The 18583-nt window shown below is 42.4% G+C and overlaps 1 protein-coding gene across 1 annotated transcript in view; it reads right to left on the bottom strand.

The window, feature by feature from the left end:
* Positions 1–397: 397 nt before the first annotated feature.
* Positions 398–18583, bottom strand: part of PTGER3 (prostaglandin E receptor 3) — a 315782-nt gene continuing 297596 nt past the window's right edge. Inside the window, exon 3 of the mRNA XM_044003604.1 lies at positions 398–511. Coding sequence (XP_043859539.1) covers positions 497–511 — 15 coding nt within the window. The 3' untranslated portion in view covers positions 398–496. The remainder of the gene's footprint in view (positions 512–18583) is intronic.

The following is an 18583-nucleotide window of genomic DNA, read 5'->3' as shown; positions in this document are numbered from 1 at the left end:
ATATAACTCTCATATTTAACAGACAATGAAGTTGTAGTCTAGAGGCCATGCAGGAAATCAGTGGTGGGGCTGAAATTCAAATGCAGGCTCTCTGACTTCAGAGCCAGTGGAGCATGGACTGGAGAGGGGAGGTATTTGAGAAGAGCAGGTCAATTGGGAGTGGACTACAACAGGTCAGGGATCCCTCCTATCAGCTGAAATCTCCTGACCTGAAAGCCAGGTGGCTTCTGCTTATGCCGTGTCTGTGGCTGGTCTGTTCTGCCTGGAAGTCCCTTTAAGTACTGTTTCCATGCTTACTTTCACCCCATTTCTAGAGTTCTCTCATGATGGCGTGTAGCAAAGCCTTTCTCTCCTTATTTTAGGTTCTCAAAACAATTCCCATACCCTTCCCCAAACTCTGAGCTTCATGATTGGATTTTCCAGATGAAAACCATAAAATGAAGTCATACATCACCCATAGATCTGTGCAAATTGTCCCTTTCCCATGACAGCCTCTTCAAGCTCCGAGAATCTGAAAAGCACAACAAAAACTCAGTGAGTCCTTGCTAGGCACTAACTAGCTAGAGGGGCCGTGTGTGAGCTTGGAATTGGGGTCAGGGGCACTGGGTTCGTATCCTGGCTGTGCCAATGACTACCTGTGAGACCTCAGGCAAGTCCGTTCACATCTTTTACCTCTGCTTCCTGAGCTGTGAAATGAGAGGGTTGGTTTGGAAGTCTACTTCTCCCTTCTGGCTCTGTCTGTAAATCTGAAAACTGAGTGGCCTGGAGCAGGTCCTGCCATCTCTCTGAGCCTTAGTCTCCTTACCTATAAAATGGGAATATTTGACAGCAAATCAGCCATTTATGCCTTAGCTCTAACTAGATAGAACTATCAGACAACGAGGTGCTTCACGTGAGTGAACATTTTGGAGAACTGAAGCTTGTCCCCTTTAAATGACAAAACTATTTACATTTTAGCTTTGTCTGCCCGATAGAAATTCTAAAATGGCCGCAGCCCTTCCCTGGCTTCGTAAACAGAGGGTATAGAACATCATTTACCATTTCTTCAAGACCTCAGGGTCAGTATTATGCAAGAAGCTTCTGGATCAGTAAGAGGGTGGGGAGTGGGAACAGAGGGGGGAAAAGAAATTGGAACACAAAGTTTAAAAAAAATTGATGTTAAAATTTTGTTTTTACATATATTTTGGAAAATAAAATTCTATTCAAATAATAAAAAAAAAGAGGATGAGCCCCAGAGCAGGAGAGCCTTGGGGCTGAAATCTGCCCTTAACATTGACCATCTCTGCCACCTCTGGCAACTTAGTCTCACTAAGCTTTAGCCTCCTGGTCTGATGCACAGCAGGGCTGGGAGGGAGGCATGTTGCCCTTCTTCAAGCTTTATTATTTAAAGGCTGCTTTCTTCAAAGCTCACTCACTGTGATCAATGCACAAGTATTGATTAAGTATAAGTATATAGTATAAGCCCGGTGCTGGGAGGACCAGTGCAAACAGCAAAACAACCTACTGAACAAGCTGACATTATAACGGGGAGACACTGATGATATTCTCTCTATATAAATATAAGAACAGAATTAGAACTATTTCTATGATGACAACAACACAATAGGAGCAGAACTAGAAGTCCAGCTTATAGACAACAACACGACGACGACGACCAGCTGTGGAAGACTAGAACTCCACTCAGTGATCAGAGTGAGTCCAAACATGGAGCAGGATGATCACTCCCCATCAGACACATGGACTCAAAACACCAAATGAGACATACATTCTTTTTTGTTTTTTATGCTTTTAAAAAATCATAAAAGTATTTCATTATTTTTCCAGTTACATGTAAAGATAGTTTTCGACATTTGTTTCCATAAGATTTTTAGTTTCAATTTTTCTTCCTCCTTCCCTTCCCTCCCCTCCCCCTTCCCCAAGACAGAAAGCAATCTGATATAGGTTATATAGAGACATACATTCTTTTTTTTTTTTTTTTTGGTGAGGCAATTGGGGTTAAGTGACTTGCCCAGGGTCACACAGCTAGTAAGTGTCAAGTGTCTGAGGCCGGATTTGAACTCAGGTACTCCTGACTGACTCCAGGGCCAGTGCTCTATCCACTGCGCCACCTAGCTGCCCCAGCATATATTCTTAAACACGGACAATTTGTGGATCTTTTTTGCTAACTACCTATAGTTGCTATGGAACTTTTTTTTTAATTGTTAAATGGGGTAGAAAATAAATGCTTATAGAATTTTCAATTTAAAAAAGGAAAAAAATCATTTAGCTAAAAAATGGATGGAGTTCAATTACAGAGACACATAGTCAAACACAGTTATTAAATACACAGACGTTTGGGAAGGAGGGCATTCTGGGTTGGGGGTGGGGAGGGCAGTGTCAGGAAAAGCTTCAAGCAGAAAACAGTGCCTAAGCTGACCTTAAAAGAAAAGGAGGGGGGCAGCCAGGTGACCCAGTGGATAGGTGGATAGAGCACCGGCCCTGGATTCAGGAGGACCTGAGTTCAAATCCGACCTCAGACATTTAACAATTACTAGCTGTGTGACCCTAGGCAAGTCACTTAACCCTACTTGCCTCACCAAAAAAAAAAAGAAAGAAAGAAAATAAAGAAAGAAAGAAAAAAAGAAAAGAAAAGAAAAGGAGGACGCTGAGGTGGAATTAAGGAGGGAGTACATTTGGAGGATGCCTGTCAAAGGCAGCGTAAAAGTACTGGCATAGCAGCGCCCACAGTGCTCTTTGCATAGCAGGGCCGAGTTGGGCCCTGCCACAAGAGGCTAATGCTTGCTTCAGGACAGAGCTCAGGCTGTGGTGGAAGTGGCAGTTGTCCTTCCTATTCCAATGCCCACAATTCTGCTCCTGGGTTGTCACTACTGCTGAGATGTGGTTTGCTCTGCTGTGGAATCAGCTCAACTGTCTGCTTCTGCCTGGGCCTGCATCTCTGCCTGCTGACCTTTGACCAAAGTTGCTGGTACCCATGTCTCTTCCCACTCCCCATTGGCCACTGCCCACTTGTGCCAGGCTGTGAGTCTTGTCTCTGGTGATGCCACAAGTGAGGCACCGAGAGGAGACCGATCGGCTGTGCCAGCGTCTCTCCTCTTTCGTGTGGACCCATTAGAGTTTGCCATTCAACAACTCCATTTACTCCCATCTCTGAAGAAAGTGAATGATGGTCTTATGAGAAACATTTTAGTCTCTTCAAATGCTAGACAATGTTACTTAATTCGGGATGGTCAATGTATCTGTTAGGCACTGGGCCTGCTTTGTCAGATGCTACTCCAATGACATTGAACTTTCTGCTATCAGTCGCTTCTAGCCCAGCTGAAATGCGTGGTCATCTCCTTCCCAGGGAATAAATAATAGGTACTGCCAGGCTTTGATTCCATCTCCTTTAGGAAATGCCAAAAGCCCTTGCTTGGGACCCATGCAAGCCACCATTCAGATTCTACTATCTTTCCTTACAGTCTTGGCTCCTAAAACCTCTCATCTCCCTAGCAAGAGATTCCCTGCCCGGGACACTAAGCTCTTTGGAAAACACAACAAAGTCTCCTCAGTTATCTAGCTAAATAATATATCCAGGATTAATCATTTCTTTGGGTTTCTCTTTTTGGTCAAACAGTTAGGGTCCCTCTATCACACATTGTCCCCCAACTCATGATGACTATTCTATAGAGTTCCCACATCTCAATGTCTGAAGGCCAGGCTATGAACCAGTTAATTGTCATTTGCTTAACGAGTGACAAATAGCTTTGAGATTCAAGACTCCCCAGTTTCTGAATTCTAAGTCTCTTCTCAGGTGTAGATGACTAAGGCAAGGGGGAAAATCACAGGTAAACTGAGCCCAGGGGGAAAAGGCATGTTCTCCTCTACCAACCTAACCCCAGTTCTAGCCTTTTGATATAGAGATAAGAGTAGGACAAAAGTCAGAACTGTTTGTGGGGGGTGCTGCATTACCGAGATGTCACCTTGTGTTTAAGACCTGATACGTCCTCCTCTAGCCTCTCCAGTCTCCATGTGGCTGCTAGATTGATATTCTTTAAGCACGGGTGGTGGGGTCTTTTCCCTGATCAAAAAGCCCAGTGGTTCTTCCTTGCTTCTGCTATAAATATCAATGTCTGTCTTTGGCCTATACAACCCTTAGCAATCTAGCTCTGACCTAGCTTTTCAGGCTAATTGACAAATAGACTTTTCTGATGCCATCTCTGCTGCTTGGAATACACTCTCTTCTTTTCTTTTCTTTTCTTTTTTTTTTTGGTGAGGCAGTTGGGGTTAAGTGACTTGCCCAGGGTCACACAGCTAGTAAGTGTCAAGTATCTGAGGGAATACATTCTTTCTTAACCTATTTCATAGCATCTCTAGATTCCTCCGAGGCTCAGTGCCAATTCTGCTTACCATACAGGCTGTCCAAATCACCCCCATTGCTTAATGCTTTCCTTCTCCCAGGGGTGTGCTGGTAAGTGATTAACAACCAGCTCTCCATAAAAATGTACCCACGACACATTTTTACATTTAGTGCACATTATTAATGTCTTCTCTATCACTTTCTTAAGTCGTGATGATCAACAAGACAATAAATCAAACCCTGGTCTGGGAGTGTTTTCCAATTTCCAAGGTACAAATACTCACACAGAAAATTAAGGATCTCTCCTTTGGAGCTGGCTCCAATCCCTGTAACTGCTTCAGCTTCTTTTAAATTGGGAGAGGAGGGTGGGGCATAGAAAGAAGGCAATGCTTATTAACTGGCCGACAAACTGAAAAAGCCTCACAAAGCCAGGTCACGTGGGTTATGTGCATTATTTTGGGGCATTTGTTTCTGTGTTTTGCTTCCCCTATCTCCCCACACAGCCTGTAAATTGTAGAAGTGTGGGTATAGGTGGGTCTTCGTACCCTCTGAGTGTAGCACAGCACCTGAATATACACGAGTTATCACATGAATATTATCATACCTTCATAAATCCTCTCAAATCACACCCTGCCTCTACAGGGTTTCCCCAAAATCTTAGTGTCTGTTTCAGCTATTGAAGTAATTACACCCCTGCTTTATATATGTGTAAGGAGTGTGTAAGCCTGTGTATCCAGGGCGTTTCTAGATTGTAATCTCCACCAGGACAGAGGGCTACAATTATCTGTGTTCAGGGATGGCTTTTGGTCAAGATATGTAGAGGAGGAAGGGTGGGGTATATGGCTGGTGCACAACAAAGCTGCTGTGTTTTTGGACAGATAGTGTGAACAATGTCAATACAGGGAGAGAGTAGCAAAGAGAAAACCGGCTTATTAATGAACGAAGAGGTAGAAGATATCCAGACTTCAAGGGAAAGAGACTAAGCTGCTTTTAAAATATTTTTCTTGAAGTCAGCAATTCCCAGTCCATTTCATAATATCTGATGGTGTCCTTAATTATCTAATGGGATGGAACAACCCCCCCCCCACACACACCCTAAAAAACACCCTATCCAAAGAAATTTGTTTTAATTAGTTTTTTCCCCTTTTGGCCAAGCAGGAATTAAGGCTTGGTGGGGGCAGAGAAAGTTGGAGAAGGCAGAGATGGGGAAGATGATGCTGAGAATTCAATTAAGGACAGTGTGTGGCAAATCACTGAAGATGAAATGTTCTTATGAAATCTTATGAAAATCTAATGAAATGTAACATCAATGATGAAATATAACATTGCAACACCCACCAACTGCTATGCAGTGCAGGAGCATTTTGTGTAAATTACAGGGTTATTATACCTGTTGGTAAATGACTAGTTTTATGGATCTTCCAAAGAAGTCAAAGATAGAAACAAATGAACTATTCATAGCAGCGATCTTTACTGTGCTACCAAAACAAGATGAAATGCGGGATGGCCATTGATGGGGAGACGGGCATATACATGTAATGGTATATTATTGCTATGTAAGTCATGACAAATATGAGAAATTTCAGAGAAATGTGGGAAGGTTGGTGTGAACTGATATAGAATGAAGCCAGTGGGACCAAGGGAACAATATATACAACAGCTTCAATAATGTCAATGGATAGATATGTAAAAGAAAATAATTGAGTAACTGAAAAATCAATCTCACACATTCTAGTCTGTTCCTTCTTTGCCACAATGATTTTTCAGTTAATATCTGATGGTGTCTTTAATTATGTAATGGGATGGAGTAAAGTTCTGCCCCCCCCAAAACCTAGCCAAATGAATTGATGACTGTTTTTGCTTCTAATATTTGTATAATATCTATTTGTATAATACAGTTCTTGGCACTCAGTAAATGCTTAATTAATTTTTTCCCCTTTTGGCCAAGCAGCTGTTAGGGTTTGGTGGAGGCAGAGACATTATGGCAAAGAAGGAAAGGACCACAAGATTAGAATATTATATACGATGCCAGATATAGTTTTTGTGTTGGATATTTTTGCTTTTTTTCTTTGTAATAGGGGTAGACACCAACAAACAAACAAATATGTACAGACAAGCTATAAACATAAGTAGGAAATAATTAATGGGGGAAGGCATTAGAATTTAGAGGAATGGGGATGGTTTCCTGCAGAAAATGGGATTTTAAAATGGGACTCCCCTTGGGACTAGTTCAACACCATGATATTACAGTTGAGGAACTGAAGCCTAGAGATGTTCAGTGACTAAACGGAATATACAGATATTATGTGTCAGAAGTAGAATATGAACCCTGGTCCTCTAACTCCTGAGTCAGACTAGGTGGCTGCTCACAATCCCTTGTGACTCTAAATCTATGGTTCATGGACTTGCTCCACTTCTCTAGCACTCTCAGTTCTGGATGTTTAGCTGATTTGCATCAAGCGAGGTAGTTTCCTTGCAAGGAGTTCCTGACACTGAAAAAAATCACAGGTGTGGACCACAAACCATGACAAGAACATTGAAGTGACCTGCTACTAAGGCACACTCTTGGTTGGTGTAGTCAGTGTTTCTATGATGCATTAAGGTTTACAAAGTGCTTACAATTATTGTCTCATTGGATCCTCACAATAACCCTGAGAGGGAGGTGCCATTATTATCCCCATTTTACAGATGAAGAAACTGAGGCAAGAAGATGTTAAGTGACTTGCTTAGGGTCACACAGCTATTAAGTGTCTCAGGCCATATTTCCACTCAGGTCTTCCTAACTTGAGGTCCAGCAGGCTTAGATGCCTTATGCTTAAGGGCACACCCAATATGATGAGCTAATTACTCCATCATACTGAAATTGCTAAGGTCATGGATCTGTGCTCCCCTCAAATGACAAATCTGGCTCATCTTCACTAATCATTACACCCCCCAGCCAAGATAAAACAAATGCCATTAATTTAATTTACTATTTGACACGCCATCTCATGAGACTTTGGCTTGAAAAATTAATGAAGGTTTGGTCATGGTTATTGAGCTGAGTACCTTGATCACGCTGCATTATTAAAGGTAGGCACAAAGTGGTGAGAGCTTGACCTTATTGAGTAGAACTCAGGAATGGGAATAAAGGTCCTAATTACTTGAGAAAGAGCTTTGGGGGCTTGGGTATCAAGCTGATGGGCTATCGATTGGCCTTGACTCATGAATATGTGATTGGTATCCTTGACGAAAGACTGGAGGGTGGAGCATACTAGCATTTCTCTAATTTACATTTGAATTCTTTCCATCCTCATAGAGATGGGCAGCTCTTTGGCCATTTGCTCAGATGTTTGTTTGCAGTGTGGGCTGGTCACATGGGACTAGATATAGCACGGGTAGAGTGGATGCTAATTGCTTTTCTTTTTTCCTTCCTTTCCTTCCTTTCCTTTCCTTCCTTCCCTCCTTCCTTCCTCCCTTCCTTCCTCCCTCCCTGCATCTCTTTCTCTCTCTCTCTCTTTCTCCAACCCAAGAGAGATCAGAAAAGAACGTGACATGAACAAAGAGAGAGAAACAGAAATGATAGTGTGTTACTGCAAACCTATCAGCCAGTTGGAGGAAAGAGACAGCAAGTCTTTGATGCAGACCATAAAGCCTAGAAGAAAATAGAGACTTCAAATATGGGTACATTGATTGGAAAAATCTAGAATCTCTCTCTTTTTTTTTTTTTTTAGTGAGGCAATTGGGGTTAAGTGACTTGCCCAGGGTCACACAGCTAGTAAGTGTTAAGTGTCTGAGGCCGAATTTGAACTCAGATACTCCTGACTCCAGGGCCAGTGCTCTATCCACTGCGACACCTAGCTGCCCCTAGAATCTCTAATGGATTCTTGATCATTTGCGAACTGTTTTATCTTTTTTTTTTCTTTTTTAGGATAAGGTGATAGTTTATTTAGGAGCAAGGGAAGGGAAGGGTGGGGGGAGGGAAACCATGAAAGAAATCCTTGGACTTTTCATGGGGAGATTTGGCATAAAGCACATGGCTCAGAGGTACCAAATCTCCTCGAACAGGAGACTGGAAGGTACTTTTATAGAGGCCTGATGGGGGTGGACCTGCCTGTGGAAAGTTCCTTTAGTGAAGGTAGACCATCCCCCACTGGTGGTAGCTGGGGGAATTGGGTGAGGAGTGGAGGACCATCCCCCACTGGTAGTGACTAGAGGAATTGGGTGAGGGGTGGCTACAGATCCCTCTTCAGAACGCAAAGGCCGCAGCCAAACCCAAACTTATCTCCCCAGGGTAAGGGAGACCAGAATGAAGGGTAGGAATCCGAAGCTAGCTCAGTCCGATTTGGTTCAGCTTATCTCTCTAGGCGTTATCTGTCCTCTGGTTTAGTTTCTCAAGGAGAAGATTCCTTGGTGTGCCCCAGAGAAATTCTGGGGTGCTCTGCACCCCATGACATTCCCCACTTCTCTATATATAAGGAAAGGGGACGAAGATTCTTCTGAAACTGCTTCATGCTGACCAGGGGTCGAAGAATCACAGCGCAAGGGAGGGGGAGGGGAAAGAAGTGGAGAAGGCCTGGAGTGCACGGAGCTGTGAGGGGCCCAGAGAGTCCAGAGTCAACACATAGGCACAATGGGTATCTGCCATGAATCCTTGAGCCTAGATGGAACAGACTTAAACAAAAAAATTAAAACTGACCAGAGCAAAAAGACCGAAAAGGGACTTTATCAGATCAGGAGTCAAGTGGGACCTTTTTGCAGGACAGGGTGTGGCCTGCTTTACAGGAACGAGTTCAAACCTAATTCTGTGATAGGCAGTGTCTGTCTACATTTAGGGTCCTTTTATCCCATCCCCACTTTGTGCCTTGATTGCATGCTAGGACCTGAACCAGAGAGTAAGACAGAGGTCGCCCCAAAACCATTCCTAGGCTTGCCTCCTATGTCCAGCTTGGCCATAGGCCTGACACGATGCTGGTCAGGAGAGCAAGCTGCAGAGCTGATCTCTTGGGTGCTGCCCTGGGGACAAAGAGGTAGGAGAGCTGACCTCACCTTCGTGCAGCATCCCCCACTTCTGTGTCCCGGTTTATTGCAGCTGCCAGAATCTCGGCCAGCCGGAGTTCTGCTGGTAGCAGATGTGGTGATGGCTGCTGCTGTTATAGAATTTTGGTCTATGGAGCGGGCACGAGCCATCTTTTCTCTCTCTTTGGCTACGGCAAGGTCCCTGTTATTAAAAATCTTAAAAGCAATATCAAGGAGTTGTGAGGATGGGATCTGGGGACCCCAGTCTAACTTCTGGAGTTCTCTCCTAATGCCAGGAGCAGACCGGCTGATAAAATGAATATTGAGGACAGTTATTCCTACATCTCTTTGGGGGTCTAGGTTGGTATATTTCTTCAGAGAGTTCACTAAGCGGCTCATGAAGACAGCAGGATTTTCATCAGACCCCTGTGTTATCTCCCTCACCTTTCCATAATTGACCAGTTTCTTAACCCCCCTTCTCATTCCCTCAACTAGGCAGGTGACCATGTGATTTCTACGGACTGTTTTATCTTTAAGAAAGGGGAGGAACTGATTAAGGAAATGGTTATTCTGAGCCATAAGGAGGAAAAATATGACAAAGCAAAAATGAGGGAAACCTTGGAAGGTGGTAACTGTTCTAGTATGGAATTTGTGATAGATAATTGGGGAAACTGAGTTATAGTCTCAAAATCATCTCCCTGATTAGAATAGAAGCTCCTTGAAGGGTAGAGATTGCTTCATTTTATTCCCCAGTACCTAGCAAAGTGCCTGGAGCATAGCAAGTGCTTTTTAATTGGCAAATATCCCAGACTTTAGGAGAGCAGTGCCCCAATTTTATAGCTTCTTCATTCTTATGACACTTTACATTTTCATGTTCTGATATTCAAATTTGTGTTATATTTATTTGCATGAGGAGCCAGCTTCTTGAGATTGACTTTTACATCTTTGTCCATCCCTGGGACCTAACAGGTCACTCTCTACATGATTCCGGTCTTTGGATGCTCAGTGCCCAAGCACAATGTCTTGGACAAAAGGGATGCTGAGGACCGTTCAAATTGAATGAATGAATGAATGAATGAATTTGTCCAGGAAGGCCAAATTCTTCAAGATTTATGATAATAGAAAAATGGTAAAAGGTTTGGAGATTTGAGTCCCATTGGAGTCAATCAATCAAACGACCAATTAAAAAGCAGTTATTAAGCTTACTATGTGCCAGCCACTGTGCTAAACTCTGGGGATCTATATCTATATCTATATATCTATATATCTATATATCTATATCCATATCTATATCTACATCTATATCTATATCTACATCTATATCTATATCTACATCTACATCTACATCTACATCTACATCTACATCTACATCTACATCTACATCTATATCTATATCTATATCTATATCTACATCTATATCTATATCTATATCTATATCTATATCTATATCTATATCTATATCTATATCTATATCTATATCTATATCTATATCTATATCTATATCTATATCTACATCTACATCTACATCTATATCTATATCTATATCTATATCTATATCTATATCTACATCTATATCTACATCCACATCCACATCCATCTCTAGATCTAGTTTTTGTCTAGATAAATACAAATAAAGAATATATATACCCAAATCTCTCTCCATTTATCTATCTATCATCTAGACAAAAACAATCTCTGCCTTCAAAGAAGATCCTAGTCTAATTGAGGAAGACAATATGTAAATAACTAGGCACAAACAAATTCTATCCAGAGAAGATAGAAGGTAATCCCTTGGGAGACTAGGGGAAAAAACCCTGTAGAAGGTGAGGGTGAGTGGTGACTGGAATAAATGAATGGAATTTAAGGAATGGAAACATTATAGGACCAAGGCATGGGAGAAGAAATGGGAGCTAGACTTGGGTGGAGGCCACTGTAGCTGGCTTGGGGAGGACATGGAGGACAAGAAGAAGAATGGAAAGGTGGGAAGGGGCCAGGTTAGCTTTAAATACCCAGAGACAACTTTATGTTTAATCCTGGAGGTAATGGAAGCCACTGGGATCTGCATTGTGGTTCCATGGGCAGAGCTAAGCTTTAGATCCAGGGTTCTTAACTTTTGTTCGTGTCATGGGCCCCCATGGACATCCTGGTGAAGCCTGAGAATCCCTTCTCAGGACGCTGTTTGTAAATGTGCAAAATAACATGCTTCGGATTAAAAAGGAAACCAATTACATTGAAATGTGTGTACACAGACGCACACAAACACTCAATCACACAGACTTCAGGCTGAGAATCCTTACTTTACAGGGTTTCATGTCCTTCTGTACTTATTCAGAACTGTCCCCATGTACCAGTATTCATCCTTCTTGCTTTTCTTCTTTCAAGCAGTTGGTAATTTCTCTTCAGTCCCTTTTTTCAATCTTAAGGAGGCTTAGAGAAAGGTCATTTTCCACTCTATCCCTGCTTAAATTGTGCACAGTCGCTTTTCACATACCAAAGAGCACATTCTCAGCTACCTTCAATGTGGTTTTGGGAAAAACAAAAGACAGTATCAGTAAGGAGTTAGAAAGTATGAGGAGGAGCCATTTATGTACTCCCTGCTCCCCAAATCTAAATGAACTCACAATTCTGAAGCTTAGAATTTGTCTCTTCTGTAGTGGTTGAGAACTGGGCTTGTTGATGACTGAAATAAGAAGTCCTGGGCTACAGAATGAGCTGAGGATTGAGAAAAGGCTCCTGATTAGGAAGGAAACAAAATCAAAATGTTAGTCCACGAGGCTATACTGTTGCCTCGCCCCCTTAATTTCCTGTTCTCTTTTCTTCTCACACAAAATAAGCATCTTCCCCAGATAGGTCTGACAGCCTTTCCTTTGTTGGCCAAATGAAGATGCTCACTGCTACACTGTCTCTGAGTCAGCTCCTTTTCCAACACACTTGGGATATTTTTCTATTTGTGCTAGAGGCCGTGTCTGGGAACCTTAAGGGGCTGTTATGGAAGCAAGAAAGCTGGAAGCTTTGCTCCCATTTTCCTGGTTATTTGTTTCTTTTCTGGCCATAAACATTTCTCTCTCCTTATTTAAGTCAAAATGGTATTAATAATGGCCACAGCTCACATTTGTATATCCCCTTTCCTTAAAGATTTTTTTGAAGGTCACATGGATTTTTATTCTTTTACTTTCCAGGCTGTCACAAGAGGCAGACAGGGTCAGCAGACTGAATGTTGAAGGCTTGGGCCAAGGAAGAGCAGGGATCACATCTCCCCTACGATGCCAGTAGTTGGGTGGCCATACTTAAGGCTTGCCATGTACTTGGCAAACATTATCTCATTCATTCCTCATAATTCTGTGGGGGTAGGTGCTGTTTTATTCACACAAGGAAACTGAGGCTCACAGAGGGTGACTGGTTTGCCCAGGATCCTATAACTAGTGAGGTATGATTTGATCTAGGTCCTCCTGACTCCGAGTCCATTGTGCCATTTGCTACAACATGAGTTAAACATCCAATTATTCCATATCCTCCTAGAAGTAATGGGGTTTGGAAACCAGCATATTCAAAACAAGTGAGTCAATGGCGTGATATGGCAACCCAGAAGGCGAACCTCACCTTAGAATGGGTTGTGAAGGGACTGATACTCAGAAATGGATAGGACTAGATGACTTCTGAAGTCTCTGTCAACTCTGAGATACTATGGAACTTGGCTAAATTTCTGTTATGTTCCAAGAATTCATTAAATTGGGATTAAACAATTAAGTTTGTCCTCCCTGAGAAAAGGCAGAACAGAGACAATGATCACAAAAGTCCAGGTGGAAAATTAAAAATAATTCACAAAATTTTTCTGAGTCATACCTTGACTTGTTTCATCACAAACCCAGTCGGGTCATTTGAAAAATAGGTTTGCTTCTGCCAGCTCTTATTTCTCACTCTTTAGAGAGATCATTATAGTTATATTTCTTCTTCTTCTATTTTGTCTACTTGGGCTACACTTATGGGAATCCTAGGAAACAAATTTCTTTGAAATGATAGAACTGAATGATGGAAAAGTCATTAGAAATGCTGAGCAAATGGGCAGAGATGTCACCATTACTGTTGCTCTACCCTTACTTTACAATCCTGACAGCTGTGGTAAAATATGAAAGTTTTTAACAGTCGGTTAGGATAACTGAAAGACGCCAGTTTTTCAAGGACCACCCTTTTGGGGAGGAGATGAACAGTCCGCCTGCTGCGCATGTCAGACTGCCTGCCGGGTACAGTCCGCCTGCTGCGCATGTCAGACTGCCTGCTGGGTACAGTCCGCCTGCTGCGCATGTCAGACTGCCTGCCGGGGTTTTTTTTGACTTCCGGGGTGGGGAGAAGGGGAGTAGCCTTTTTTGCCGGCTTGGCGGGACTCCTGGCGGCGCGGGACAGACGGTCTGACTCACTCCAAAGGTGGCCTAAATCGGTTTGGTGAGTTTTTATAAGGAATATAGACTAAGCCTAGATTTAAGACGATTTGTACTGTATTTCTATTTTCCTATCCTTCTAATCAACAACACCTTATATACAATAAAGGCTCTATCTAGAAAACCAGAAGCTTCTTCCATTTACTAGTCTGGGAGATAAATTAAGGGAAGGGTTAAGTAGGGGAGATTTATGATCTAATATCCAATTTTAAATCTCACACAGCCATAGCAGCCTTGTGGATCTCTAGCTATCACTCTGGTCGCCATTGCTCTGTCTCTCTTTGTTTCTCTTTCTCCCCATTCCCCATCCTCCCCCCCCCCCCCCAGGAGGCACAGATAAACAGACATCTTTCACCACCCTCAGCAATTTACCCCCATTGCCAATCCCAGTTGTCAACGCTGCTGCTTCTTCCAGAGACTCTTCCCTTCCCCCCAGCATCCTCCTAGGTGGAGTAATTGCTTAGACTCATACAGTTTAACCCAAGCCTTGCAATCCAGAAGGTGAGCCTAAACTCCAAGTCCCAGAATCCTCAGGAAAGGTTTAAGCTGTTGTTGCGGTGAGGTTTTCTGTGTTCTCCTCCTCCTGTGGGGCTAGAGTTCGGAGGGGTCATAGAGTTCCTTTGGCCAAGGTGCCTGGAAGCCAGCAGGAAGCTACTGAATAGGAAAGCCATCCCAAGTGATGTGTTTGTTCCTGTGTGACATTGTTTGTCATCTGATTTCCTTGGCTTTCTGGGAAGGAAGAGTCCTAGCAACAGGAAGGGAGGGAGAGAGAAAGACTGTATCCTCTAAGCTCCCTCCAGATGGTGGGGAAGTGAAGACAGAGCATTAACTAGATGTAACACAGGCCTAACTAGCTTTACCCAGAGGCAGGTGGACTCCTTTGGGCCCATTGGAAAGGGAATTGTTCCACTCCCCCAAATCCCCTCACTACTTTTGGTTCCACCATTTCTTCAAGCTAATCATTCCTTTCTCTTTTGTCATCTTTTAAATGCAAATGCATCTGGGGGAGAAAGACCTTATTCTGCATTTATTCAATGCCCTTGAGACCGATTTATGATGTCAGTGTTTCCCATTGCTGAGTGACTACATGAGGAGTCTCTCTCATTTATTCTCATTTACACCATCCCTAAGGCGTTTCAAGAATCTTCATATAGTTTAAGGTATTAAAACTATTAACTTGTATGTACATGGTTTGTACATAGTGGTTTGCAAGTCTCCTCCCCATCCCCAGCAGCTCCGGGAGGTCGGGGCCTGCATTTTGTCTTTCTTTGTACCTCCGGGGCTTAGCACACAGATTAGAGGCTTAATAAATGCTTGTTGATTGATTGATCGTTTATTCCTTTTTGGTTTTTAGGTGAGTGAGGAACCTGAGATGGAATAAACCAGATTGGAAAATGCATCGGAGATCCAGCAACTGGAATAGGGAGCGGATTCTGCCAGCGTCCACAAGACAAGTTCAGTGGCGAGCCAGCCCTGAGGAACATGATTGACCCTGCGCAGTAGTAAATGGACCTGTCGTGGATGACCAACATCACGGCATGAAAGCAAGGCCATGCCACTCTTCGAAATGAACTGGGTCAGGATTCTTAAAGGGGCCCAATTAGGAAGCCCTTAGCCCCAGGTTGGGGTCACATTTCTATAGTGCTTTATAAAAATCTAATTTAATCCGCACCACAGCTGAGCGAGGAGGGTGTTACTGTTATCTCCACTTTACAGACAAGGAAGGGGAGGTCAAAAGGAGTTAAGTGCTTCACTCAGTTTCACACAGGAAATCTTGGAGCTGGGAGGTGAATCCACAACTCCCTGGGCAATGCCTTTGCTTCCTTATTTGTGGCTCGGATGAGGTCACTTAGAAGGAGGCAAAAATGACTGAAAACCTGGAAAGCCTCGAGTTTGGCATCTGAAAGATGATCTTACCCACCAATCTGCTGACGGCGGCTGGGGCCACGGTCACAGGCTTCCTCCGTGGCTTTCCAAAGGACAATTTGCTTTCTTTTCTATCCCATAGCAAAGAAAAGAAAACTGAGCTAATGAGTCTCCAGATTCTGGGCATGGCTCACTTTGGCTATCAGCCATGCAGAGTGTTTCAAACCTCAATATGCTGTCTGGAGTCCCATTCAAATAGCTGAGGCTTGGGTGACACCCCCAAATAGGAATGGACTGGGGCATCCCCCCCTGGTGTGGCGGCCACAGGCCATTCTGGGATGTATCTGCTTTCTTTGGGACCCAGCCATTCCCAATAAGGTGTTTCACCTCCGAATTCAGAATCTACGGAGAAGTAAGACAACCATCTCTCCCACTCTTTGGCTCTTACCCGACAAAAACACGCAACACCCCCATCTCTCATGATCCATAGGGTGATACTGAACCCCCAGGATTTCTGGGAGATTCATTTGGCATCTAGGTCGTGGAGCCCCCTATCCTGTCATAATAAATCATCTAGAGGACATGGGAAAGTTTTCAAGACATTTTACACACAGTTTCATCTGACCCTCACAGCACCTCTGTGAGGAAAGATTATGTCCAAATGTGGAGACTGAGGTTGTAAGAAGTTAAGCAACTCCCCCAGGTTCCAACTGCTAGTGGAATCAAGGTCTTGATGACAGCATGGTTCTGGGTTCAAATCTGGATCTGCCACTTACTGGAGCTGTGACTATGGATGGTTACTTAACCAGCCTCAGCCTCTGTTTCTTTATCTGTAAAATGAGGGAGATGAACATGATGACCTTTGAGGGCTTTTTCTTTAAAAAATCATTAATATGTTTCCTTTTTTTTTTTTTTAAAGAAACATCATTGACATTTCCCAGTGGCTCTACCTGTGGTGCCCCCTCCACTGTTAGCAATAGAACCCTCTTTTAACAAATAAGTCAAATAAATGGTCACACTGGACATGTCTGAAAATGTATACACCATTCTTCACCAGTTGACCACCATGGTTTTTTTTTTTTTTTTTTTTTTTAGTGAGGCAATTGGGGTTAAGTGACTTGCTCAGGGTCACACAGCTAGTAAGTGTTAAGTGTCTGAGGCCGGATTTGAACTCAGGTACTCCTGACTCCAGGGCCGGTGATCTATCCACTGCGCCATCTAGCTGCCCCGTTTTTTTTTTTTTTTAATAGATAGGAAATCTATTCCACAATAAAATCCCCCCTTAGTGACTCTGACTCCAGTCACCCACTTAAGAACAAGGGCTCAGGTACTCAGAATTTCCGGGATCCAGACAACTCTGTTGAAAAAGCGAAGGGTTTCTATTTCCACCCCTGGTTTTTATTAAGGAGAAGTAATAGAATGAAAAAAGTGTATTAGTGTTGTATAGTGTGGTATCTTTTTCTCTCCTCAGGGACTTGGTTTATTGCTTCTAGACTAAAGAACTTCAAGGCTGAGTCTCTTTAATTCATTTTAAAAGATGAAGCAATTAAAAGCATGCCAGTCATCCTGCATGAGCTATCTCACCCCTCTCTGTCTGTGGCATTCAATCTGTCTTGGGACTCCAAAGAAAGTCCAAGTAAATACCTGTCTTAGTGACATGTTGAACAGCTATTAAAAAAAATAATGTGAAATACCATGACCAAGGTCACAAGAATTTTATGTTGATGAGCAAGGTTCCAGAAGTTTATTTCATGTTTTTATTCTGAGTGAATGGCTGCTTTTATAGGTGGAGTAGAACAGAAGAATCATCATTCAGAAAAATGTGACTATTATGTACAGCTTGATTTTTTTAATTAAACATTTTTTTCAGCTTGATTTTTTTTGAAAAAAAAGAAAGTTATATAATAAATTCAACTTGGAACCTTCAAAACTGCCTTGATTTTCTGTGATTGCTTCTGGCTTTCCTTTTGTCTTCTTCTATGCACTAAAAACACAGTACATTGAATCTCTTTCTTTTCCTTTTTGGCAGCTCTACTCCTGGGCCCTTCTGTTCCTCCCACATCTTCCCCCCCAACTGGAAAAAAACAACAAACAAAATCAAAACCATGGCAATAAATAAGTAAATTTGGACAAAACAAATTCTCACGTTGGCCATATTCCTAAAATACATGTCTTACAAAGTACCTTGAGTTCACCATCTGTGTTCGGAAGTGAATAGCGTGCTTCATCACTGGTCCTCTGGAATAATGGTTGGTATTTTTATTGAGCAGAGTCCTTCATGTTATTTTTTGGAAATGTTATTGTTGTATAAGTAGTTCTCCTGTTTCTGCTTACTTCACCCTCTGTCAGTTGATGGCAGTCTTTCCAGGGTTCTCTGAAATCCTCACTTTCATCATTTTCATATGTGATCATTTGATCAGCCATTCCCCAATCATTTGATGGTCCTGTAGTTTCCAGTTCTTTGCCACTACAAAAACAAATATTTGTGTCTTTATAAGGGTTTTTTCCTTCTTTCTTTTTCTCTTTGGGGTTTAGACATCATAGAATTATTGCTAGGCCTAAGAGTATGTGTAGTATAATTACTTTGGGGGCATCATTCTCAATTGCTTTCCAGAATGGTTGGATGAATGCACAGTTCCATTACCACTGCAGTCTATTTTTCTGGTAAACAAAGGGAAAATTTTTTTCCCCTCATTGGATGGATATAAAGTGGAACCATGGTATTGCTTTAATTTTTATTTCTTGAATTTTTAGTGATTTGGAGCATTTTTCCATACAGTTGTTTTCTCTCAGTTATGTTTATATGAATGGAGACAACAGACAATTAGTTATAATTTCCCAATGACAGGACTTCAGTATCAGAAGTCCCGAACTGCTAAATGTCAGAGGCCATACCTCCTTCTGTCGTGCTCTAACACTAAGGCTCTATACCTTTGAACAAGTAAAT

This window comes from Dromiciops gliroides, chromosome 4, assembly GCF_019393635.1.
Source record: "Dromiciops gliroides isolate mDroGli1 chromosome 4, mDroGli1.pri, whole genome shotgun sequence".
NCBI classification, from domain to species: Eukaryota; Metazoa; Chordata; class Mammalia; order Microbiotheria; family Microbiotheriidae; genus Dromiciops; species Dromiciops gliroides.
This window is presented reverse-complemented; position numbering and strand designations above follow the sequence as displayed.